Source organism: Bombina bombina, chromosome 1 (assembly GCF_027579735.1).
Source record: "Bombina bombina isolate aBomBom1 chromosome 1, aBomBom1.pri, whole genome shotgun sequence".
In the NCBI taxonomy this organism is placed as follows: Eukaryota; Metazoa; Chordata; class Amphibia; order Anura; family Bombinatoridae; genus Bombina; species Bombina bombina.
In genome coordinates, this window is record NC_069499.1 from 516,191,255 (window position 1) to 516,217,160 (window position 25,906).

A 25,906-nucleotide genomic window follows, 5' to 3' on the forward strand; every position below is an offset into this window, starting at 1 on the left:
AAAGGAAACAGTAAAATAGATCATGAATGTACCAAGAGAGATCAGGAAAGGTAGCTAGATAAAAACCGTGGCCTAGTTTCTTGGCACAGAAATAGAAATGGTTGTGCTTATTTTCTGAATCGTGAGACGTAGGCTGCACAACAGTCCTAGCCTTGGGGGCCAAATTATCAAGCTCTGAATGGAGCTTGATGCCCCTGTTTCCACGCGAGCCTTCCGGCTCTCCGGAAACAGCAGTTATGAAGCAGTGGCCTAAAGACCGCTGCTGCATAACTTGTCCACCTGCTCTGAGGTTGCGGACATCAATCTGCCCGATCCTATACGATCAGGCTGATTGACACAGCGCAAGAACTGCTTGTGTCAAACTGTCGGCATTTATCGATGTGTGGCAGACATGATACACTACATTGTATCATGTCTGCTCGCACTTATATAAATCTGCCCCTTGGTGTCAAACCGTGGCCTTAAATTAATTTTATCCAGCCGTGCACAGTTCTAAAAAGAATACTATATTAGCTGAATCACTCAGTATATTAATCGTATTTTTAGGAACAAAACGTACTGGCAAACATGTAACAGATAGAGAATAGAATTGTTTATGAATATCTTTTTAGATCTGTATAATAACACAGGTACATTACTGCACAGTGTTGTTGTACCCATGTCATATGTATCTTAAGTATTTCTCACTTGAATTTTTTTATATAAAAAGTACAGTATATATTTGTGTTCAATTAGCAGCATTAGCACCAGGTAAATGTGGCTACTTAGATGAAAGAGTTGGAACCCCTTGTTGTCGTGCTACCATATAAAGACAATTTGAATTTCAGAGCAATGCACATGTGAAAATAATTTTACAATTCAACCACACAACTAAGAAAGACACTTTTATTTTAGACTGGAGAGTGTTGAGTATACAATCAACAACAGTATATTATTCAACCAACATCAACAAGTTCTTGCCTGAGATGCTGAAGATATTTATAACTGAAACCGGGGATCCTACACCCATACAGCATGAAGATGGCTATATTACAACTTGAGGTCGCTGCTTCCAAGCGATGCAAAACAACTATCAATATATTCATCTGTCACCTCTTCCAATACCGCTGGCTTCCACTGTTTATTTTGATCTCGGTCGATTAGCACTGTTAAATTAAAAATAACAGGTTATTATATAATACTGCTAGCACACCATGCAGCTACCTAATAAATACATAAATGTGGTTTTAAAAGGATGGTGTTCTGCATTAAAAGATACAAACTGTACTTACTAGACAAAATAGTCACCAGCTCTTGTTTATTTTTGCCATGGACTTTAAAACTAGTTTTGCCACATAACACTGTGTACTGATGTGATTTATATATTTATATTTTAGCATTTATTTCTGATGTGTGCGTTGGCTGACTTTTTTATTTGTTTTACACTGAATGAGCACTCTACTCACCTCACCATTGTAAGGTTTCATATAAAACATTAAAAATATGTCAGAAAACATAAGGCAGCTAACACATTTTAGGAAAACAAAAGTATGTTTTCCCAATTTAAACAAAAATGAATAAAATAAATAGTTTAAAATGAGGATTCAATTAAAACTATTAAACATGTGTAATGAAAAACATGCAGGTACAGTTGCAAAAATGTAGGAACCCCTGACCAAATAACACATTTTGTTGATTTTCTAACTGAAGTTAACACAACTTCTGTAGGTAATGGGCTCCATTAATTAAGCTGTGAAAGCAGTTTCAGAACCTCAGCTTTCAGACCACTGCTACTGAACCTCTCCGCCACCTAAAGTGGACAGACACGTAGAGGTCCGCTCACTGTGAGACCGGACAGACGAGGTTCATGACACAAAGCCTTGTCCGCCTGACAGATGATGAATTGAGCCCTAGGAACTTAATATTTCTACAAATTTCAATGTATAGTAACTACATATGTACTAAAGTTAACAGAGTAGAAAAAACTAAAACAGAAAATGTGGCATGTGCAAAAGTTTGGGCACCCTTTTATTTAATAGGCAGTTACATAATTTTTGGTGGAAATCAAAGTGTCCCAGAGATCTTCAAAAATATTCACACCCGAGGACTGACAAGCCATTCCAAGATCTTAATATTTAGGGCTAGATTACAAGTGTAGCGCTATTTATAATTCCTGCTTGCACGTCAACTCCGCTAGAAGTTAGCTTTTAGCGTGCGTGTTACAAGATGAAAGTTTTTGCATAAGCACTAACCCAATCCGCGCAAAAAGCCGAACTTGGAATATCGTGACTGCATTAATGTATTCCCCCAATATATATACTGTATATGATTATAAGTATATTATTTTAGGTATAGATATCTACAGATATATATAAATATCTATTAAAAAAAAAATTAGAACATATTCACCTATGTGAAGAACATTGGAATGTGAAATATTTACAGTAAATACACAGTCTTGCGCTACTTCCAATACGAGCAAAGAGCCGTGATAAACCCCTTAAGCTCTTAATTTGTTGAAGTAGTTAATGGTTGATTTTAAAATCTATTTTGAATCATTGTTTGAATATCCAACCTCTTCCAGCTTCATTTTCTTCAGTGACTGTGGAATATTAGCTTCTAAGATTTGCTGATACTTTGTAGAAACTATTCTTATCTCTCATTTCACAGTATTTATTAGTTTGTAAGATGTTTTGTTGTTAAAAGGCTTTTCCTTTTGTTTCATGTTTGTGCATAAATAACTGAACCGTGGAGTGGTGCACCACTACCCCAGCGCCAGATAAATCATCTTGCAGATCCTTAGCAGAGATATGGGGGATTTGCTCTATGGATCATGGTCTTCTAGATCTTGTCTTGACCTCAACAGTTGCTCTTAAAGGGATAGAAAGGTCAAAAATGAAATGTGCATGGGTGCATTTAAATATGAAATATAAGCGTTTTTTTTAACATACTTTCACCAGCAAAAATGCTTCTAGTAAAAGTTATTACTTTTTTTCTGCAGCATACGCACATATCCTGTGAGGGCCTGTGCACCAATATTTAAACACCATGAGGCCTGCTTATCAAGCCGTCAACTGTGCTGCATTCGACGGCACCAATACGCCTGACATCGCCTAACATCGCGGCCGTGGACCTGAATACGTTCTCCATATTTAAATAAAAAGCTGCCAAAAAGCCGCGCACCAAGTACGGGGCGATGAGCAGCGGACTGTTGTTAACTAGCAGTCATCGATCTCGCTGCTATTCGACTTTTTTCCAGCTTTATTTATATACTGTCTCTAAACACTGCTACTATACTAAACTGTTTAACCCCTATCCCGCCGCTCCTGGACCCTGCCACAACTAAATAAAGTTATTAACCCCTATCCCACCGCTCCTGGAGCCCACCGCAATGCTAATAAACTTATTAACCCCTATTCTGCCGCTCCCCAACACTGCTGCAACTAACTAAATGTATTAACCCCTATCGCTCCGCTCCTGGAGCCCACTGCAACTAAATAAATGTATTAACCCCTAAACCCCTGCCTCCCACATCACTACCACTTACTAAACCTATTAACCCCTAAACCGCCAGTCTCTCACATCTCCATAAACTAAATTAACCTATTAACCCCTAAATCTAACAACCCGCTAACTTTATATTAAATATCAACTCATCCCTATCTTATAATAAATTAAAACTTACCTTTAGATTTAAATTAAACTATATTAAACTAATAATTAACCTACCCTAACTATTATACTAAAATTACATTAAACTATATTAAACTATTAATCTACCCTATTATACTAAAATTACAATAAACTACATTAAACTAATAATTAACCTACCCTAACTATTATACTAAAATTACATTAAACTATATTAAACTATTAATTTACCCTAACTATTATACTAAAATTACAAAAAACTACATTAAACTAGTAATTAACCTACCCTATTATACTAAAATTAAACTACAAATTAAATTAAATATATTATACAGTATAGTTAAAAACCTAACCCTACTCAAATAATTTAAATCTACTATTAAAAATTACAAAGTTACAAAAAACTAACAACTAAGTTACACAAAATAACAAAAACTAAGTTACACAAAATAACAAACACTAAGTTACAAAAAAACAAAACACTAAGTTACACAAAATAAAAAATAAATTATCAAATATTTAAACTAATTACACCTAATCTAAGTGCCCTATGAAACTAAAAAAAAAAACCCAAATAAAAAAAACCTTAGCCTACAATAAGCTACCAATGGCCCTTAAAAGGGCCTTTTGCGGGGCATTGCCCCAAAGAAATCAACTCTTTTACCTGTAAAACAGCTCTTTTACCTGTAAAAAAAAATACAAATACCCCCCAACAGTAAAACCCACCACCCACACAACCAACCCCCCAAATAAATACCTAATCTAAAAAACCTAAGCTCCCTATTGCCCTGAAAAGGGCATTTGGATGGGCATTGCCCTTAAAAGGGGATTTAGTTCTTTTTCCTTGCCCAAACCCTAAACTAAAAATAAAACCCACCCAATAAACCCTTAAAAAAACCTAACACTAACCCCCGAAGATCCACTTACAGTTTCTGAAGACCGGACATCCATCCTCAACAAAGCGGCAGAAGTCCTCATCGAAGCCGGCAGAAGTCTTCATCCAAGCGGGCCGAAGTCTTCCTCCAAGCCGGCAGAAGTCTTCATCCAGACGGCATCTTCTATCTTCATCCATCCGGCATGGAGCGGCTCCATCTTCAAGACATCCGGCGCACAGCATCCTCTTCAATCGACATCTTCTTCATCAATAAAGGTTCCTTTAAATGACGTCATCCAAGATGGCGTACCTTAGAATACGATTGGCTGATAGAATTCTATCAGCCAATCGGAATTAAGGTTGAAAAAATCCTATTGGCTGTTGCAATCAGCCAATAGGATTGAGCTTTCATCCTATTGGCTGATCCAATCAGCCAATAGGATTGAGCTCGCATTCTATTGGCTGATTGGAATAGCCAATAGAATGCGAGCTCAATCCTATTGGCTGATTGGATCAGCCAATAGGATGAAAGCTCAATCCTATTGGCTGATTGCAACAGCCAATAGGATTTTTTCAACCTTAATTCCGATTGGCTGATAGAAATCTATCAGCCAATCGGAATGTAAGGGACGCCATCTTGGATGACGTCATTTAAAGGGAAACTTCATTCGGAAGAAGACGTTGAAAGATGCTCCGCGCCGGATGTCTTGAAGATGGAGCCGCTCCGCGCCGGATGGATGAAGATAGAAGATGCAGTCTGGATGAAGACTTCTGCCCGGTTGGATGAAGACTTTGGCCTGCTTGGATGAAGACTTCTGCAGGCATCGCTGAGGACTTCTGCCGCTTCGTTGAGGATGGATGTCGGGTCTTCAGAAACTGTAAGTGGATCTTCGGGGGGTTAGTGTTAGGTTTTTTAAAGGGTTTATTGGGTGGGTTTTATTTTTAGATTAGGGTTTGGCCAAGGAAAAAGAGCTAAATAACCTTTTTATTTGTAACTTAGTGTTTGTTATTTTGTGTAACTTAGTTGTTAGTTTTTTGTAACTTTATAATTTTTAATAGAAGATTTAAATTACTTGAGTAGGGTTAGGTTTTTAATTATATAATATATTTAATTTAATTTGTAGTTTAATGTAATTTTAGTATAAAAGGTAGGGTAGATTAATTAATAGTTTAATATAGTTTAATATAATTTTAGTATAATAGTTAGGGTAGGTTAATTACTAGTTTAATGTAGTTTATTGTAATTTTAGAATAATAGTTAGGGTAGATTAATTAATAGTTTAATATAGTTTAATGTAATTTTAGTATAATAGTTAGGGTAGGTTAATTATTAGTTTAATATAGTTTAATTTAATTTAAATCTAAAGGTAAGTTTAAATTTATTATAAGATAGGGATGAGTTAATATTTAATGTAGAGTTAAGGGGTTGTTTGGGGCAAGTTAGGGTTTATTTTTCTTTGTAACTTAGTGTTTGTTATTTTGTGTAACTTAGTGTTTGTTATTTTGTGTAACTTAGTTGTTAGTTTTTTGTAACTTTGTAATTTTTAATAGTAGATTTAAATGATTTGAGTAGGGTTAGGTTTTTAACTATATAATATATTTAATTTGTAGTTTAATGTAATTTTAGTATAACAGGGTAGATTAATTGTTTAATATAGTTTAATGTAATTTTAGTATAATAGTTAGGGTAGGTTAATTATTAGTTTAATATAGTTTATTGTAATTTTAGTATACTAGTTAGGGTAGATTAATTAATAGTTTAATATAGTTTAATGACATTTTAGTATAATAGTTAGGGCAGGTTAATTATTAGTTTAATATAGTTTAATTTAAATCTAAAGGTAAGTTTACATTTATTATAAGATAGGGATGAGTTAATATTTAATGTAAAGTTAAGGGGTTGTTAGGTTTAGGGGTTAATAGGTTAATTTAGTTTATGGCGATGCGGGGGGCTGGCGGTTTAGGGGTTAATAGGTTTAGTAAGTGGTACTGATGTGGGAGGCCAGGGGTTTAGGGGTTAATAACTTTATTTAGTTGCAGTGGGCTCCGGGAGCGGTAGGATAGGGGTTAATACTTTTATGTAGGTGGCGGCGGTGTCGGGGCGGCAGATTAGGGGTTAATAAGTATAATGTAGGTGGCGGCAGTGTCGGAGCGGCAGATTAGGGGTGTTTAGACTCGGGGGTTATGTTAGGGTGTTAGGTGTAAACATAACTTTTATTCTCCCATAGGAATCAATGGGATATCGGGCAGCAGCGAACATGAGCTTTCGCTGCTTTCAGACTCCCATTGATTCCTATGACATCCGCCGCCTACAGGTCGAATTCCAGCGTATTTGCGGTTGACGGCTTGATAAATAGGCCTCTATACCTTTTGCGAGAGCTGGGGGTGGTGTGTATTACTTCGGAAGATATAATTTGTGTCATACAAGCCTCTGCTGACTCTTTTGAGAGGATGTGGTGTTTGAATACTGGTGCACAAGTCCTCACAGGATATGTGCTTATGCCGCAGAAAAACAGTAATAACTTTTACTAGAAGCATTTTTGCTAATGGAAGTATATTGCAAACATGTTTATATTTTAAATTGAAATGCACCCATGCATATTTCTTTTTTTACCTTTCTATCCCATTCCATTTCTAATTTCTTAATGACATTTTAGACAGTAGAAACTTCAAAGAGGACCAGCGTTTAAATATCTTTTTTATAACCTTCCCCCGATTACTCAGTAATCTTTATTTTCTGTCAGCTGCTTAGGGGATTCCATGGTAGATGAGTGTACGTTAAAGTGAAGGTCAATTTTGACAAATTAGTGCCCGTTTTTTAATAATCCTATTAAAAACAAGGACACTTTAATTTGTCAAAATTGACATTTCAAGCATATTCTTCAAAAACGTACCTTTTAATCCTAAAAGCCGCTGCAGCGCTTCCTCCGACCATCACAAGCCCTCTTTGTGGGTCCAAAATGACGAATCCGGCTTCATCCAATCACGGCGTTCCCTCAGGCCATGATCCCCCCGGGGAAGGGAAAGCTGTGATTGGAGGAAGCCGGATTCATCATTTCTGACGTAAGCAGAGGCTTCCGACGGCCGGGGGAATCAATGGAGCAGCTTTCAGGATAAAAAGTTTTTGAAGAAAACGCTTGAAATGTCAATTTTATTGAATTAAAGTGCCCTTGTTTTTAATAGGATTATTAAAAACCAGGCACAAATTCGTCAAAACTGACCTTCACTTTAATATCCTAAGAGTCAGAGAATTTATTAAGACATGGAACTTTCACCACTAGACATAGATCAAGACCTAAAGAATCTATTTAGACAATTAAGGTTCTAAGACTTTAAATATAAATTACTAGGAGATCAAGTGGAAGGATGCACAAACTTTGCAAGTGCCACATTTATGTATTCCCCCCACCCCCAATCTGTTAATTTCAGCAAATAAAGAGTAACTGTGAGGTTTTGTTATTTAGTAAGGATGCCCAAACTTTTGCAAACATCTATATTCCAGAATTTTTTCAAGGAAATATGTTTAAGCAATGCTAGGGTAAGGTCATTATGTTTTCATATAGACCTGCACTCTCATAAACATGCATCCATCATTCCAAAAATGTGATAGCTTGCTCTCTCACTGTTGATAGAAATGGTATGCCTATATAAGTAAAAATGGCATCCTCTACCCATTTCTTTCCCTGCTCCCTCTCTAAAATATCTGAGGGAAAGAGTTTGGTGGATAGAGAGGAGATCTAAAGTCCATTTATAGTTTAGTCTAGGATCACCAATTTTTTTATTTATTTTTTTGTTGATCACTTATCCCCTCAACAGTCTGCATTATAGGCACAGATTTGTGTGGCTCCTAATTCTTGCAAATCTCTCTTTCTTTCTTTCTTGGCATAATTAAATATTTCATTAATAGTGACAATAATAAAAAATTGTTTTTTTTTCTTTTTACTGTTCAGTGCTCTAACTTACCAACTGTGTAGTTCATGGTTCCTTAATTTCACCAATTTATGGCAAGGAAAGTATAATATGCTTATTTTACTAACATATTATCTCCAGATACTCTCCCGTCCCCTTCACTTTATTCATGACCTCCTCCTCTCTTGTCACCTTCTCACATTCCCATCTACAGACTTCTCCAGACTAGCCCGTTTTGTGGAACTCTCTGCCTCGCTCCACATGACTCTCCCCTAGTTTTGAAAGTTTCAAGTGCTCTTTAAAGACTCTACTGTTCAAGGATGCATACAATATACGCTAAACTTTTCTAACCTCAGTTCCTCCCCTCTTTTGTTATCCCTGTGAACCCCCTTAGCATGTAAACCTACAAGCCCAGCTGTTTGTAGATCACCTTCACGGGAACTGATTTACAACAATGCAACTCTTGGCAGGGCCCTCTACATACTTGTTCCCTATAAATGTTACCTGCACATCATACCTTTGTTTATAGTACTGCGGAATCTGTTGGTGCTTTACAAATAACTGATAATAATAATAAGCTTTAAATCACATTAGTATTCTTTTTTGTGAGCCTGTGTTGACTGTAAAGATCAACTCTACAGTAAAACAATTTTGTAAAATTTTCATTAAAAAATAAAAATGAGTGAATGTTTTCAATGAGTACTGTGATGGACTATAGATCAGTCAGGATATAAAATTACCACAGGTAACCCTTTTCTTCCGGTGCAGAATTATTGTTTTATTACCAAATAAAACACAACAAAGTAATTGTAAAATGTTAGCACCTTTGGAACCAATTCTGATATTTTTATAAATACCATTTTGTCATGATAAAATATTAAGTGTTGTGATACCAACAAGGTGTCTTATTACTCTGATATTCTTTTATGCATTATGTTATGTCCCAAATTCAGATTCTTAAAGATTTGCCTTCTTTCATTTGTTCAATACTTTAATACTGGTGATTGCCGCACCTTTCCATTACTGAGTCAAGTCAACATTAAAGTTTCATTATTCAGATACAGCACACAATTTTACACAACTTTTCAATTCACTTCCATTATCTTAATGTGTATAATATTTTTATATGCACACTTTCTGATGCGTAAGTTCCTTCTGAGCATGTGCAAGATTCACAGAATATACGTATATGCATTTTGTGATTGGCTTATGGCTGTCCCATGATGTTGTGGGAGAGAAAATAGAACAAACTTTAAAAAATGTCAGAAAGAAATCTACTACTCATTTTAAATTCAAACAAAGATGTGGTACAAAAGTCCACAATTTAAAAGTGCAGATGTGATGCTGAAAAACAAAACATAAGATATAAAATGATAATCATCATTTGCTTGAAGCAGTGTTCAAGCATAATTTAGTGAATACATAAAATAAATTCCTTATTGTGTCAATATATTAAGTGTCAATTCTTAAGGTGTATCAATAGTCATATATCTATCAGACAGCACTGTACTCAAAATATCCCCACATCGATTCAAAGGACATATTTTGAGGAGCATATCTACAAGAGCCTTGTAACAGGCTATCACTATACTATTTATAGGACTTACCCAAAATAGATGAGATGCGGTGTAACCATAAAGATACGGGACTACAATCATTACAGTACATCCCATGCCGACAGCGTGCAGCATTGCTGTGTACTCCCTCCCATGCAAATGACATCACTGTCAGGGGACACAAGCCCATAGTAACAGCAGTGTGCACGCCGTTGTCATGGTGGTCAGAGTTTGCATCCCATATGCCCGAACATGTGAAAACAGAATTTATGCTTACCTGATAAATTACTTTCTCCAGCGGTGTGTCCGGTCCACGGCGTCATCCTTACTTGTGGGATATTCTCTTCCCCAACAGGAAATGGCAGAGTCCCAGCAAAGCTGGTCACATGATCCCTCCTAGGCTCCGCCCACCCCAGTCATTCGACCGACGGACAGGAGGAAATATATATAGGAGAAACCATATGATACCGTGGTGACTGTAGTTAGAGAAAATAATTCATCAGACCTGATTAAAAAACCAGGGCGGGCCGTGGACCGGACACACCGTTGGAGAAAGTAATTTATCAGGTAAGCATAAATTCTGTTTTCTCCAACATTGGTGTGTACGGTCCACGGCGTCATCCTTACTTGTGGGAACCAATACCAAAGCTTTAGGACACGGATGAAGGGAGGGAGCAAATCAGGTCACCTAAATGGAAGGCACCACGGCTTGCAAAACCTTTCTCCCAAAAATAGCCTCAGAAGAAGCAAAAGTATCAAATTTGTAAAATTTGGCAAAAGTGTGCAATGAAGACCAAGTCGCTGCCTTACATATCTGGTCAACAGAAGCCTCGTTCTTGAAGGCCCATGTGGAAGCCACAGCCCTAGTGGAGTGAGCTGTGATTCTTTCAGGAGGCTGCCGTCCGGCAGTCTCATAAGCCAATCGGATAATGCTTTTAAGCGAAAAGGAAAGAGAGAAGTCGCTTTTTGACCTCTCCTTTTACCAGAATAAACAACAAACAAGGAAGATGTTTGTCTGAAATCTTTAGTAGCCTCTAAATAGAATTTTAGAGCACGGACTACGTCCAAATTGTGTAACAAACGTTCCTTCTTTGAAACTGGATTCGGACACAAAGAAGGTACAACTATCTCCTGGTTAATATTTTTGTTGGAAACAACTTTCAGAAGAAAACCAGGCTTAGTACGCAAAACCACCTTATCTGCATGGAACACCAGATAGGGCGGAGAACACTGCAGAGCAGATAACTCTGAAACTCTTCTAGCAGAAGAAATTGCAACCAAAAACAAAACTTTCCAAGATAATAACTTAATATCTACGGAATGTAAGGGTTCAAACGGAACCCCTTGAAGAACTGAAAGAACTAGATTTAGACTCCAGGGAGGAGTCAAAGGTCTGTAAACAGGCTTGATCCTAACCAGAGCCTGAACAAATGCTTGAACATCTGGCACAGCTGCCAGTCTTTTGTGAAGTAAAACAGATAAAGCAGAGATCTGTCCCTTCAGAGAACTTGCAGATAATCCTTTCTCCAAACCTTCTTGTAGAAAGGATAGAATCTTAGGAATTTTTATCTTGTTCCATGGGAATCCTTTAGATTCACACCAACAGATATATTTTTTCCATATTTTATGGTAAATTTTTCTAGTTACAGGCTTTCTAGCCTGAATCAGAGTATCTATTACAGAATCTGAAAACCCACGCTTTGATAAAATCAAGCGTTCAATTTCCAAGCCGTCAGTTGGAGGGAAACCCGATTCGGATGTTCGAATGGACCCTGAACAAGAAGGTCCTGTCTCAAAGATAGCTTCCATGGTGGAGCCGATGACATATTCACCAGGTCTGCATACCAAGTCCTGCGTGGCCACGCAGGAGCTATCAAGATCACCGAGGCCCTCTCCTGATTGATCCTGGCTACCAGCCTGGGGATGAGAGGAAACGGTGGGAATACATAAGCTAGGTTGAAGGTCCAAGGTGCTACTAGAGCATCTACTAGGGTCGCCTTGGGATCCCTGGATCTGGACCCGTAGCAAGGAACCTTGAAGTTCTGACGAGACGCCATCAGATCCATGTCTGGAATGCCCCATAATTGAGTTATTTGGGCAAAGATTTCCGGATGGAGTTCCCACTCCCCCGGATGGAATGTCTGACGACTCAGAAAATCCGCTTCCCAATTTTCCACTCCTGGGATGTGGATCGCAGACAAGTGGCAGGAGTGATCCTCCGCCCATTGAATTATCTTGGTCACTTCTTTCATCGCCAGGGAAGTCCTTGTTCCCCCCTGATGATTGATATATGCAACGGTCGTCATGTTGTCTGACTGAAACCTTATGAATTTGGCCTTTGCTAGTTGAGGCCAAGCTCTGAGAGCATTGAATATCGCTCTCAGTTCCAGAATGTTTATCGGGAGAAGAGACTCTTCCCGAGACCATAGACCCTGAGCTTTCAGGGATTCCCAGACCGCGCCCCAGCCCACTAGGCTGGCGTCGGTCGTGACAATGACCCACTCTGGTCTGCGGAAGCTCATTCCCTGTGACAGATTGTCCAGGGTCAGCCACCAACGGAGTGAATCTCTGGTCTTTTGATCTACTTGAATCGTCGGAGACAAGTCTGTATAATCCCCATTCCACTGTCTGAGCATGCACAGTTGTAATGGTCTTAGATGAATTCGTGCAAAAGGAACTATGTCCATTGTTGCAACCATCAATCCTATTACTTCCATGCACTGCGCTATGGAAGGACGAGGAACAGAATGAAGTACTTGACAAGAGCTTAGAAGTTTTGATTTTCTGACCTCTGTCAGAAAAATCCTCATTTCTAAGGAATCTATTATTGTTCCCAAGAAGGGAACTCTTGTTGACGGGGACAGAGAACTTTTTTCTTTGTTCACCTTCCATCCGTGAGATCTGAGAAAGGCTAGGACGATGTCCGTATGAGCCTTTGCTTTTGACAGGGACGACGCTTGAATCAGGATGTCGTCCAAGTAAGGTACTACTGCAATGCCCCTTGGTCTTAGAACCGCTAGAAGGGACCCTAGTACCTTTGTGAAAATCCTTGGAGCAGTGGCTAATCCAAATGGAAGTGCCACAAACTGGTAATGCTTGTCCAGAAAAGCGAACCTTAGGAACTGATGATGTTCCTTGTGGATAGGAATATGTAGGTACGCATCCTTTAAATCCACAGTAGTCATAAATTGATTTTCCTGGATAGTAGGTAGGATCGTTCGAATAGTTTCCATTTTGAACGATGGTACCCTGAGAAATTTGTTTAGGATCTTTAGAACCAAAATTGGTCTGAATGTTCCCTCATTTTTGGGAACTATGAACAGATTGGAATAAAATCCCATTCCTTGTTCTCTTATTGGAACTGGATGTATCACTCCCATCTTTAACAGGTCTTCTACACAATGTAAGAATGCCTGTCTCTTTATTTGGTTTGAAGATAATTGAGACCTGTGGAACCTTCCCCTTCGGGGTAGTTCCTTGAATTCCAGGAGATAACCTTGAGAAACTATTTCTAGCGCCCAAGGATCCTGAACATCTCTTGCCCAAGCCTGAGCAAAGAGAGAGAGTCTGCCACCCACCAGATCCGGTCCCGGATCGGGGGCCAACACTTCATGCTGTTTTAGTAGCAGTGGCAGGTTTCTTGGCCTGCTTACCCTTGTTCCAGCCTTGCATTGGTTTCCAGGCTGGTTTGGGTTGTGAAGTATTACCCTCTTGCTTAGAGGATACAGAATTAGAGACTGGTCCGTTTCTGCGAAAGGGACGAAAATTAGGCTTATTATTAGCCTTAAAAGACCTATCCTGTGGGAGGGCGTGGCCCTTTCCCCCAGTGATGTCTGAAATAATCTCTTTCAAATCAGGTCCAAATAATGTTTTACCTTTGAAAGGAATGTTAAGCAATTTTGTCTTGGAAGACACATCCGCTGACCAAGACTTTAGCCAAAGCACTCTGCGCGCCACGACAGCAAACCCTGAATTTTTCGCCGCTAATCTAGCTAATTGCAAAGCGGCATCTAAAACAAAAGCGTTAGCCAATTTAAGTGCTTGAACTCTGTCCATAACCTCCTCATACGAAGATTCTTTACTGAGCGATATTTCTAGTTCCTCGAACCAGAAACACGCTGCCGTAGTGACAGGAACAATGCATGAAATTGGTTGTAGAAGGTAACCTTGCTGTACAAAAATCTTTTTTAAGCAAACCCTCTAATTTCTTATCCATAGGATCTTTGAAAGCACAACTATCTTCGATAGGAATAGTAGTGCGTTTGTTTAGAGTAGAAACCGCCCCCTCGACCTTGGGGACTGTCTGCCATAAGTCCTTTCTGGGGTCGACTATAGGAAATAATTTCTTAAATATAGGGGGGGGAACAAAAGGTATGCCGGGCCTTTCCCACTCTTTATTTACTATGTCCGCCACCCGCTTGGGTATAGGAAAAGCGTCGGGGGGCACCGGAACCTCTAGGAACTTGTCCATCTTACATAATTTCTCTGGAATGACCAAATTGTCACAATCATCCAGAGTAGATAACACCTCCTTAAGCAGTGCGCGGAGATGTTCTAATTTAAATTTAAATGTCACAACATCAGGTTCAGCTTGATGAGAAATTTTTCCTGAATCTGAAATTTCTCCATCAGACAAAACCTCCCTCATGGCCCCTTGAGATTGGTGTGAGGGTATGTCAGAACAGTTATCATCAGCGTCCTCTTGCTCTTCAGTGTTTAAAACAGAGCAATCGCGCTTTCCCTGATAAGTAGGCATTTTGGATAAAAGATTTGCTATGGAGTTATCCATTACAGCCGTTAATTGTTGCATGGTAATAAGTATTGGCGCACTAGATGTACTAGGGGCCTCCTGTGTGGGCATAACTGGTGTAGACACAGTAGGGGATGATGTAGTATCATGTTTACTCCCCTCATTTGAGGAATCATCTTGGGCAATATCATTATCTGTTGCATTACTGTCCTTACTTTGTTTGGACACTATGGCACAATTATCACATAAATTTAAATGGGGAGACACATTGGCTTTCATACATATAGAACATAGCTTATCTGATGGTACAGACATGTTAAACAGGCTTAAACTTGTCAACAAAGCACAAAAAACGTTTTAAAATAAATCGTTACTGTCACTTTAAATTTCAAACTGAAAACACTTTATTACTGAATATGTGAAAAAGTATGAAGGAATTGTTCAAAATTCACCAAAATTTCACCACAGTGTCTTAAAGCATTAAAAGTATTGCACACCAAATTTCAGAGCTTTAACCCTTAAATTAACGGAACCGGAGCCGTTTTTACATTTAACCCCTATACAGTCCCAGAATGAGGCTCTGTCTATAACTAGAAAGGCCCCCATCTGAAAAAGGTGTCCAACACAGTGCCTGCCGTTTTTCTAAACATTCCCCAAGATTATAATACCAATAATTAGTTAGAATCTGCATAATATGCCTAGTAAAGCAATTGTTTTAGCCCAGAAAAATGTCTACCAGTTTTTAAGCCCTTTTTGAAGCCCTTTATTCTTTTATGTTTAACTAAGAAAATGGCTTACCGGTCCCCATGAGGGGAAATGACAGCCTTCCAGCATTACATGGTCTTGTTAGAAATATGGCCAGTCATACCTTAAGCAGAAAAGACTGCTAACTGTTTCCCCCAACTGAAGTTACTTCATCTCAACAGTCCTGTGTGGAAACAGCAATCGATTTTAGTTACTGTGCTAAAATCATCTTCCTCTTACAAACAGAAATCTTCATCCTTTTCTGTTTCAGAGTAAATAGTACATACCAGCACTATTTTAAAATAACAAACACTTGATAGAAGAATAAAACTACATTTAAACACCAAAAAACTCTTAACCATCTCCGTGGAGATGTTGCCTGTGCAACGGCAAAGAGAATGACTGGGGTGGGCGGAGCCTAGGAGGGATCATGTGACCAGCTTTGCTGGGACTCTTTGCCATTTCCTGTTGGGGAAGAGAATATCCCACAAGTAAGGATGACGCCGTGGACCGGACACACCAATGTTGGAGAAATACAGTCTAGTGCTCAACACTGAAATGTCACTAGAGCACATTATAAGAAACTATGGCCTAGATTTGGAGTTCGGCGGTAGCCGTCAAAACCAGCGTTAGAGGCTCCTAACGCTGGTTTTGGCCGCCCGCTGGTATTTGGAGTCAGTGATTAAAGGGTCTAACGCTCACTTTTCAGCCGCGACTTTTCCATACCGCAGATCCCCCTACGCCATTTGCGTATCCTATCTTTTCAATGGGATCTTTCTAACGCCGGTATTTAGAGTCGTTTCTGAAGTGAGCGTTAGAGCTCTAACGACAAAATTCCAGCCGCCTGAAAATAGCAGGAGTTAAGAGCTTTCTGGGCTAACGCCCGTTCATAAAGCTCTTAACTACTGTACCCTAAAGTACACTAACACCCATAAACTACCTATGTACCCCTAAACCGAGCTCCCCCCACATCGCCGCCACTCAATTAAAATTTTTAACCCCTAATCTGCCGACCGCCACCTACGTTATACTTATGTACCCCTAATCTGCTGCCCCTAACCCCGCCGACCCCTGTATTACATTTATTAACCCCTAACCTGCCCCCCACAACATCGCCGCCAGCTACTTAAAATAATTAACCCCTAATCTTCCGACCGCAAAGCGCCGCCACCTACGTTATCCTTATGTACCCCTAATCTGCTACCCCTAACACCGCCGACCCCTATATTATATTTATTAACCCCTAATCTGCCCCCCTCAACGTCGCCGACACCTGCCTACACTTATTAACCCCTAATCTGCCGAGCGGACCTGAGCGCTACTATAATAAAGTTATTAACCCCTAACCCGCCTCACTAACCCTATAATAAATAGTATTAACCCCCTAATCTGCCCTCCCTAACATCGCCGACACCTACCTTCAATTATTAACCCCTAATCTGACGACCGGAGCTCACCGCTATTCTAATAAATGTATTAACCCCTAAAGCTAAGTCTAACCCTAACACTAACACCCCCCTAACTTAAATATAATTTACATCTAACGAAATAAATTAACTCTTATTAAATAAATTATTCCTATTTAAAGCTAAATACTTACCTGTAAAATAAATCCTAATATAGCTACAATATAAATTATAATTACATTGTAGCTATTTTAGGATTAATATTTATTTTACAGGCAACTTTGTAATTATTTTAACCAGGTACAATAGCTATTAAATAGTTAAAAACTATTTAATAGTTACCTAGTTAAAATAATAACAAATTTACCTGTAAAATAAATCCTAACCTAAGTTATAATTAAACCTAACACTACCCTATCAATAAAATAATTAAATAAACTACCTACAATTACCTACAATTAACCTAACACTACACTATCAATAAATTAATTAAACACAATTGCTACAAATAAATACAATTAAATAAACTAGCTAAAGTACCAAAAATAAAAAAGAACTAAGTTACAAAAAATAAAAAAATATTTACAAACATAAGAAAAATATTACAACAATTTTAAACTAATTACACATACTCTAAGCCCCCTAATAAAATAACAAAGCCCCCCAAAATAAAAAATTCCCTACCCTATTCTAAATTAAAAAAGTTACAAGCTCTTTTACCTTACCAGCCCTGAACAGGGCCCTTTGCGGGGCATGCCCCAAGAATTTCAGCTCTTTTGCCTGTAAAAGAATAAATACAATACCCCCCCCCCAACATTACAACCCACCACCCACATACCCCTAATCTAAGCCAAACCCCCCTTAAATAAACCTAACACTAAGCCCCTGAAGATCTTCCTACCTTGTCTTCACCATCCAGGTATCACCGATCCGTCCTGGCTCCAACATCTTCATCCAACCCAAGCGGGGGTTGGCGATCCATAATCCGGTGCTGAAGAGGTCCAGAAGAGGCTCCAAAGTCTTCCTCCTATCCGGCAAGAAGAGGACATCCGGACCGGCAAACATCTTCTCCAAGCGGCATCTTCGATCTTCTTCCATCCGGTGCGGAGCGGGTCCATCTTGAAGCAGGCGACGCGGATCCATCCTCTTCTTCCGTTGTCTCCCGACTAATGACGGTTCCTTTAAGGGACGTCATCCAAGATGGCGTCCCTCGAATTCCGATTGGCTGATAGGATTCTATCAGCCAATCGGAATTAAGGTAGGAATTTTCTGATTGGCTGATGGAATCAGCCAATCAGAATCAAGTTTAATCCGATTGGCTGATCCAATCAGCCAATCAGATTGAGCTCGCATTCTATTGGCTGTTCCGATCAGCCAATAGAATGCGAGCTCAATCTGATTGGCTGATCCAATCAGCCAATCAGATTGAGCTCGCATTCTATTGGCTGTTCCGATCAGCCAATAGAATGCGAGCACTGATGGAATCAGCCAATCAGAATCAAGTTTAATCCGATTGGCTGATCCAATCAGCCAATCAGATTGAGCTCGCATTCTATTGGCTGTTCCGATCAGCCAATAGAATGCGAGCTCAATCTGATTGGCTGATCCAATCAGCCAATCAGATTGAGCTCGCATTCTATTGGCTGTTCCGATCAGCCAATAGAATGCGAGCACGTTTTTGAGGCCGGCCGCGACCGTAAGCAACTCTGGTATCGAGAGTTGCATTTGCGGTAAAAATGCTCTACGCTCCTTTTTTGGAGCCTAACGCAGCATTTGTTTGAACTCTCGATACCAGAGTTAAATTTATGGTGCGGCCAGAAAAAAGCCTGCGGAGCGTTAACAGCCCTTTTACCGCAAACTCCAAATCTAGGCCTATGTATACAAAAGCGGACATAGGGGATATATATGTACATTATATATATATGAAACGCCATAGCCTATCTCTGTATAGGACATTAAAGGGACACTGAACCCAATTTTTTTCTTTTGTGATTCAGATAGAGCATGCAATTTTAAGCAACTTTCTAATTTACTCCTATTACCACATTTTCTTCCTTCTCTTGGAATCTTTATTTGAAATGCAAGTATGTAAGTTTAGATGCCGGCCCATTTTTGGTGAATAACCTGGTTTATTCTTGCCGATTGGTGGATAAATTCATCCACCAATAAAAAAGTGCTGTCCAGAGTACTGAAGCAAAAAAGAAGCTTAGATGCCTTCTTTTTCAAATAAAAATAGCAAGTGAACAAAGAAAAATTGAAAATAGGAGTAAATTAGAAAGTTGCTTAAAATTGCATGCTCTATATGAATCACAAAATATTTTTTTTGGGTTCAGTGTCCCTTTAAGTATTACTGCGGCAGTATCAAAAACAAAAGAAAAGGAAAATAATAAAGAAAGAATATAATAAAATAAATAAATAAATATAAAAAATAAAAAAAATAAAATAAAAAAATGTTCTATACTTATAGAAGTGAACAGTTACAAGATAGATGTGACTTGTTTTTACTCAGAACACATTTGATTGCATCTAGGCCACATATATATATATATATATATATATATATATATATATATATATATATATATTTATACTCCCGTTCCATCAGATCCCAAAGGTGCTCTATTGGATTGAGATCTGGTGACTGTGTAGGCCATTGGAGTACAGTGAACTCATTGTCATGTTCAAGAAACCAGTTTGAGATGATTTGAGCTTTGTGACATGGTGCATTATTCTGCTGGAAGTAGCCATCAGAAGATGGGTACACTGTAGTCATAAAGGGATGGACATGATCAGCAACAATACTCATGTAGGCCGTGGTGTTTAAACAATGCTCAATTGGTACTAAGGGGCCCAAAGTTTGCCAAGAAAATATCCCCTATACCATTACACTACCACCTCCAGCCTGAACCATTGATACAAGGCAGGATGGATCCATGCTTTCATGTTGTTTATGCCAAATTCTGACCCTACTATCTGAATGCCGCAGCTGAAATAAAGACTCATCAGACCAGGCAACATTTTTCCAATCTTCTATTGTCCTATTTTGGTGAGTCTGTGCGAATTGTAGCCTCAGTTTCCTGTTCTTAGCTGACAGGAGTGGCATACGGTGTGGTCATCTGCTGCTGTAGCCCATCTGCTTCAAGGTTCAACGTCTTGTGCGTTAAGAGATGGTATTCTGCATACCTTGGTTTTATGAGTGGTTATTTGAGTTACTGTTGAACACCTAATAAAGTGGCCGGTGAGTGTGTATGTATATATATATATATATATATATATATATGGTCATTCGGAAGATTATAGGTTTCTGTTGTCTAAACAGTCCTGCAATACAATCTGACATTTTGATATTTTGCAATCTTCTATCTTTACAAGTTATAGTAGAACAATCTTAAAAAATAAGCTTTTGCTGGGAACAAGTCTGAATTCTAGGTAGACATCTCTTAGAATGCTTCTGAGGTGAGCCAAGACAGAATTTTATATAGCAGATTTTGTTAATAAAATAAAGGACAAAACTGTCATGTTGTGTACACAAGTTAGTATCCATTTTCTATAAACAGTGTCCATGCCTTGCTCCTTTAAGTTTAGCTGTGCCTTTGGCTTTTTTACAGTTCAGTTATTCTTCCAAACATTTTCAGTCCAGTAAGTCTACATAAATGTCAGTTTATCTCACTACTAAATGTCAGTAAACTACAGCAGACAAAGACAGTAATCACTCAAAGACTATCATGTATAACTAGCAATACGCTAATTGCATAGTCATTGATTAAACGTTAAAAGCAAATTTAATAAAACTATTACCGACTTTCTAAATGCTTTAGTGAGCTTTGAATACATCAGCACTTAAGTACAGGACTTATTGCTCTATTATGGCACTGCATTATGTCTAGGACAAATCCCTTGTGTGTGTATTTAATGTTTCTTGCTAGACATAATTGCCTCTTCCTACAGTTTTCCCCCAAAACATATAGTTTACTTACCAGCACGTACGCCTTCATAGAAATCGTGTCCTCTCTACAAAATAAGTAAATAAATAAAACATTTTTTTCATATTTAGTTCTCTGTAACGTACACTAACAAACTTTGCATTTTTTTCTATTCCTTGTGAAACTCCATCTAAACAGATTACGCTGCATCTCACCAACAAATAAAAGCTAATGTGGGGTTGGCTGCAACTATCATTGTAAGGAGAATTGTCTCACATTTTGGTTTTTACTGTAAATGTATTATGAACAGGATTAGAATGATTTTCATAGGAAAACTCTCCTGAAGTGTAATACACAAGTAAGCTAAATAATCTGCGACCTGGGTGCTACCCATCCTATATAACAAGTTACTGGGCTATATTCTAACCAGCTAAACGCAAGAATACAAGTGCATGATGCTTGTACACAAATGATAAGGGGTTTATCGTGGGTGTTTGCACTAGACAGGTTTACCGCTGGTATTATGAGTTGATAGTAAACGCAATCGCTTGAGAACAATCACGATTTACACTAGAATGATTGCCTCGTCCTCAGAGCTCTGGTTAACTGTTTTGCAAAACAAAAAAGTGTTACAAAATGCATCAAAAATAAATTACATAATACACTTACACTCATAATAACACCATCTAAAAAAAATACAAAAAAAATATTGCACACAAAAGTTACAACTCAAAGATATCAGGTCTCAGGTGTTAGAAAAAAAAGGCAGGCAAAGGGCTTTAACATAGAGATACATAGTTATACATATCTAGAGATTTATATTCATGTATGCATTGGAGCCATTTGCAGTTATGTAGATGAAAACATGTAAAAAAGCATATTTACGCAACATTCATTTTTAATAAAGGTTTTAACTATGTATTTACTGTATATATTTAACATTCCAATGTTCTGCACATAGCCATAGCAGAATATGTTCTAAGTATTTATAAATATATATTCATATATATATATATATATATATATATATATATATATATATATATATATGCAGTATATGTATTATCTATAGCTATATATAACCATATAGCTATATAGGTATAGATATATATTGTAGCAAAATACCATTATATATATATATATATATATATATATATATATATATAAAATGATGTATTTATGAATAAATAGAACATACAGGGAGTGCAGAATTATTAGGCAAGTTGTATTTTTGAGGATTAATTTTATTATTGAACAACAACCATGTTCTCAATGAACCTAAAAAACTCATTAATATCAAAGCTGAATAGTTTTGGAAGTAGTTTTTAGTTATAGCTATTTTAGGGGGATATCTGTGTGTGCAGGTGACTATTACTGTGCATAATTATTAGGCAACTTAACAAAAAACAAATATATACCCATTTCAATTATTTATTTTTACCAGTGAAACCAATATAACATCTCAACATTCACAAATATACATTTCTGACATTCAAAAACAAAACAAAAACAAATCAGTGACCAATATAGCCACCTTTCTTTGCAAGGACACTCAAAAGCCTGCCATCCATGGATTCTGTCAGTGTTTTGATCTGTTCACCATCAACATTGCGTGCAGCAGCAACCACAGCCTCCCAGACACTGTTCAGAGAGGTGTACTGTTTTCCCTCCTTGTAAATCTCACATTTGATGATGGACCACAGGTTCTCAATGGGGTTCAGATCAGGTGAACAAGGAGGCCATGTCATTAGATTTTCTTCTTTTATACCCTTTCTTGCCAGCCACGCTGTGGAGTACTTGGACGCGTGTGATGGAGCATTGTCCTGCATGAAAATCATGTTTTTCTTGAAGGATGCAGACTTCTTCCTGTACCACTGCTTGAAGAAGGTGTCTTCCAGAAACTGGCAGTAGGACTGGGAGTTGAGCTTGACTCCATCCTCAACCCGAAAAGGCCCCACAAGCTCATCTTTGATGATACCAGCCCAAACCAGTACTCCACCTCCACCTTGCTGGCGTCTGAGTCGGACTGGAGCTCTCTGCCCTTTACCAATCCAGCCACAGGCCCATCCATCTGGCCCATCAAGACTCACTCTCATTTCATCAGTCCATAAAACCTTAGAAAAATCAGTCTTGAGATATTTCTTGGCCCAGTCTTGACGTTTCAGCTTGTGTGTCTTGTTCAGTGGTGGTCGTCTTTCAGCCTTTCTTACCTTGGCCATGTCTCTGAGTATTGCACACCTTGTGCTTTTGGGCACTCCAGTGATGTTGCAGCTCTGAAATATGGCCAAACTGGTGGCAAGTGGCATCTTGGCAGCTGCACGCTTGACTTTCTCAGTTCATGGGCAGTTATTTTGCGCCTTGGTTTTTCCACACGCTTCTTGCGACCCTGTTGACTATTTTGAATGAAACGCTTGATTGTTCGATGATCACGCTTCAGAAGCTTTGCAATTTTAAGAGTGCTGCATCCCTCTGCAAGATATCTCACTATTTTTGACTTTTCTGAGCCTGTCAAGTCCTTCTTTTGACCCATTTTGCCAAAGGAAAGGAAGTTGCCTAATAATTATGCACACCTGATATAGGGTGTTGATGTCATTAGACCACACCCCTTCTCATTACAGAGATGCACATCACCTAATATGCTTAATTGGTAGTAGGCTTTCGAGCCTATACAGCTTGGAGTAAGACAACATGCATAAAGAGGATGATGTGGTCAAAATACTAATTTGCCTAATAATTCTGCACTCCCTGTATTCTGCTATGTGAAGAACATTAGAATGTGAAATAATAATATTTTCATGTCAGGTTAGTGCACTTCAGAATATGCGATTGTGCTTGCGAGCGAAAAGGGTGTTTTTTTCCCCTCACTAACTTTTATGGGGTAATACGTGAACGTGCCCGCACAATGTTCTAAGTTTGGCTTTTTGCACTCATCGAGATAGCGCACAAACAAAATCAGTTTACTTTCAACTCATAAAACGAGCACAACCTGACAAGCGCAAAAACATAATTTATGTAAGAACTTACCTGATAAATTCATTTCTTTCATATTAGCAAGAGTCCATGAGCTAGTGACGTATGGGATATGCATTCCTACCAGGAGGGGCAAAGTTTCCCAAACCTCAAAATGCCTATAAATACACCCCTCACCACACCCACAATTCAGTTTAACGAATAGCCAAGAAGTGGGGTGATAAGAAAGGAGCGAAAGCATAAAAAATAAGGAATTGGAATAATTGTGCTTTATACAAAAAAATCATAACCACCACAAAAAAGGCTGGGCCTCATGGACTCTTGCTAATATGAAAGAAATGAATTTATCAGGTAAGTTCTTACATAAATTATGTTTTCTTTCATGTAATTAGCAAGAGTCCATGAGCTAGTGACGTATAGGATAGCAGATACCCAAGATGTGGAACTTCCACGCAAGAGTCACTAGAGAGGAAGGGATAAAATAAAGACAGCAAATTCCGCTGAAAAAATAATCCACAACCCAAATCAAAAAGTTTTAATCTTATAATGAAAAAAACTGAAATTATAAGCAGAAGAATCAAACTGAAACAGCTGTCTGAAGTACTTTTCTACCAAAAACTGCTTCAAAAGAAGAAAAAACATCAAAATGGTAGAATTTAGTAAAAGTATGCAAAGAAGACCAAGTTGCTGCTTTGCAAATCTGATCAACAGAAGCTTCATTCCTAAAAGCCCATGAAGTAGAAACTGACCTAGTAGAATGAGCCGTTATCCTTTGAGGCGGGGACTTACCCGACTCTACATAAGCATGATGAATCAAAGACTTTAACCAAGATGCCAAGGAAATGGCAGGAGCCTTCTGACCTTTCCTGGAACCAGAAAATATAACAAATAGACTAGAAGTCTTTCTAAAACCTTTAGTAGCTTCAACATAATATTTCAAAGCTCTTACTACATCCAAAGAATGTAAAGATCTCTCCATAGAATTCTTAGGATTAGGACACAATGAAGGGACAACAATTTCTCTACTAATGTTGTTAGAATTCACAACCTTAGGTAAAACTTTAAATGAAGTCCGCAACACCACCTTATCCTGATGAAAAATCAGAAAAGGAGATTCACAAGAAAGAGCAGATAACTCAGAAACTCTTCTAGCAGAAGAGATGGCTAAAAGGAACAACACTTTCCAAGAAAGTAATTTAATATCCAGAGAATGCATAGGTTCAAATGGAGGAGCCTGTAAAGCCCTCAGAACCAAATTAAGACTCCAAGGAGGAGAGATTGACTTTTTTTTTTTTTTTTTTTTTAAACATTTTTTATTGGAGGTAAAAATATGAACAAAAATTCAGAGATACAATACATACCAACCATATGAAATTGTCACATCAGAATCTTATTCAATCAAACATAACTGAAAAATACATTTCTAAGCAACTAAACCTTTCTGTGACGGATATAAATTATGATTCCTCTCTGTCCAGATATCTTATCTATTACCTCCAATCTTAATTGCTTGATCTCTTGTTTATTTTACCGGAACAGTTATAAACAATTTCTGACCCTTGACCTGCTTTGATCTGTCCCTTAACCTAGTTCTTGGGAACATCTACTCTGTCTAATTATCGGACCAATCATGACCCTCAACAAAAACTGAACGTGTCCTTCCTGATATGTTTTAAACTGTACTCAAGAATTCTCACAAAAAACTTAAAACAAATTATTCTTACATCCCAGGGGTAGGGAGGGGGGAGAAGAAAAACAAAAACAAAACCCTTCACTTGAAAGCTGCCATTGAGTACCGTATTACTTTTATAGCTAGAACTATTCCTACCTTAACGACTATATACCCAGTTTGGCGGTAAAGATCCGTCTAGGATTAATTCTAGAAAAGGAATGGAATTTTGAAATGGCGAGAGGATCTGCTGTTGTACTATTGTAGATTCTCCCTGAATATACTTTTTCCATTTTTTAAAGAATAAGGTAACCTGTTTAGCTGCTGCTTTATCCAGTATTATTATTTCACCCATAATCTGGCTTCTCATAGCGTTTATGAATTCCGTGATTGAGGGAGCGTCTCTATGCTTCCACCCTTTACATATCTGGTTCCTTACAATCAAGATGACTAAATTTGTGAGAAGTCTATCTCC

At 38.2% G+C, this 25,906-nt stretch overlaps 1 protein-coding gene across 1 annotated transcript in view; it reads right to left on the bottom strand.

The window, feature by feature from the left end:
• Positions 1–871: 871 nt before the first annotated feature.
• Positions 872–25,906, bottom strand: part of HIBCH (3-hydroxyisobutyryl-CoA hydrolase) — a gene marked incomplete in the record, with an annotated part of 371,527 nt that continues 346,492 nt past the window's right edge. Inside the window, 2 exon segments of the mRNA XM_053698615.1 lie at positions 872–1,145; positions 20,847–20,880. Coding sequence (XP_053554590.1) covers positions 1,030–1,145; positions 20,847–20,880 — 150 coding nt within the window.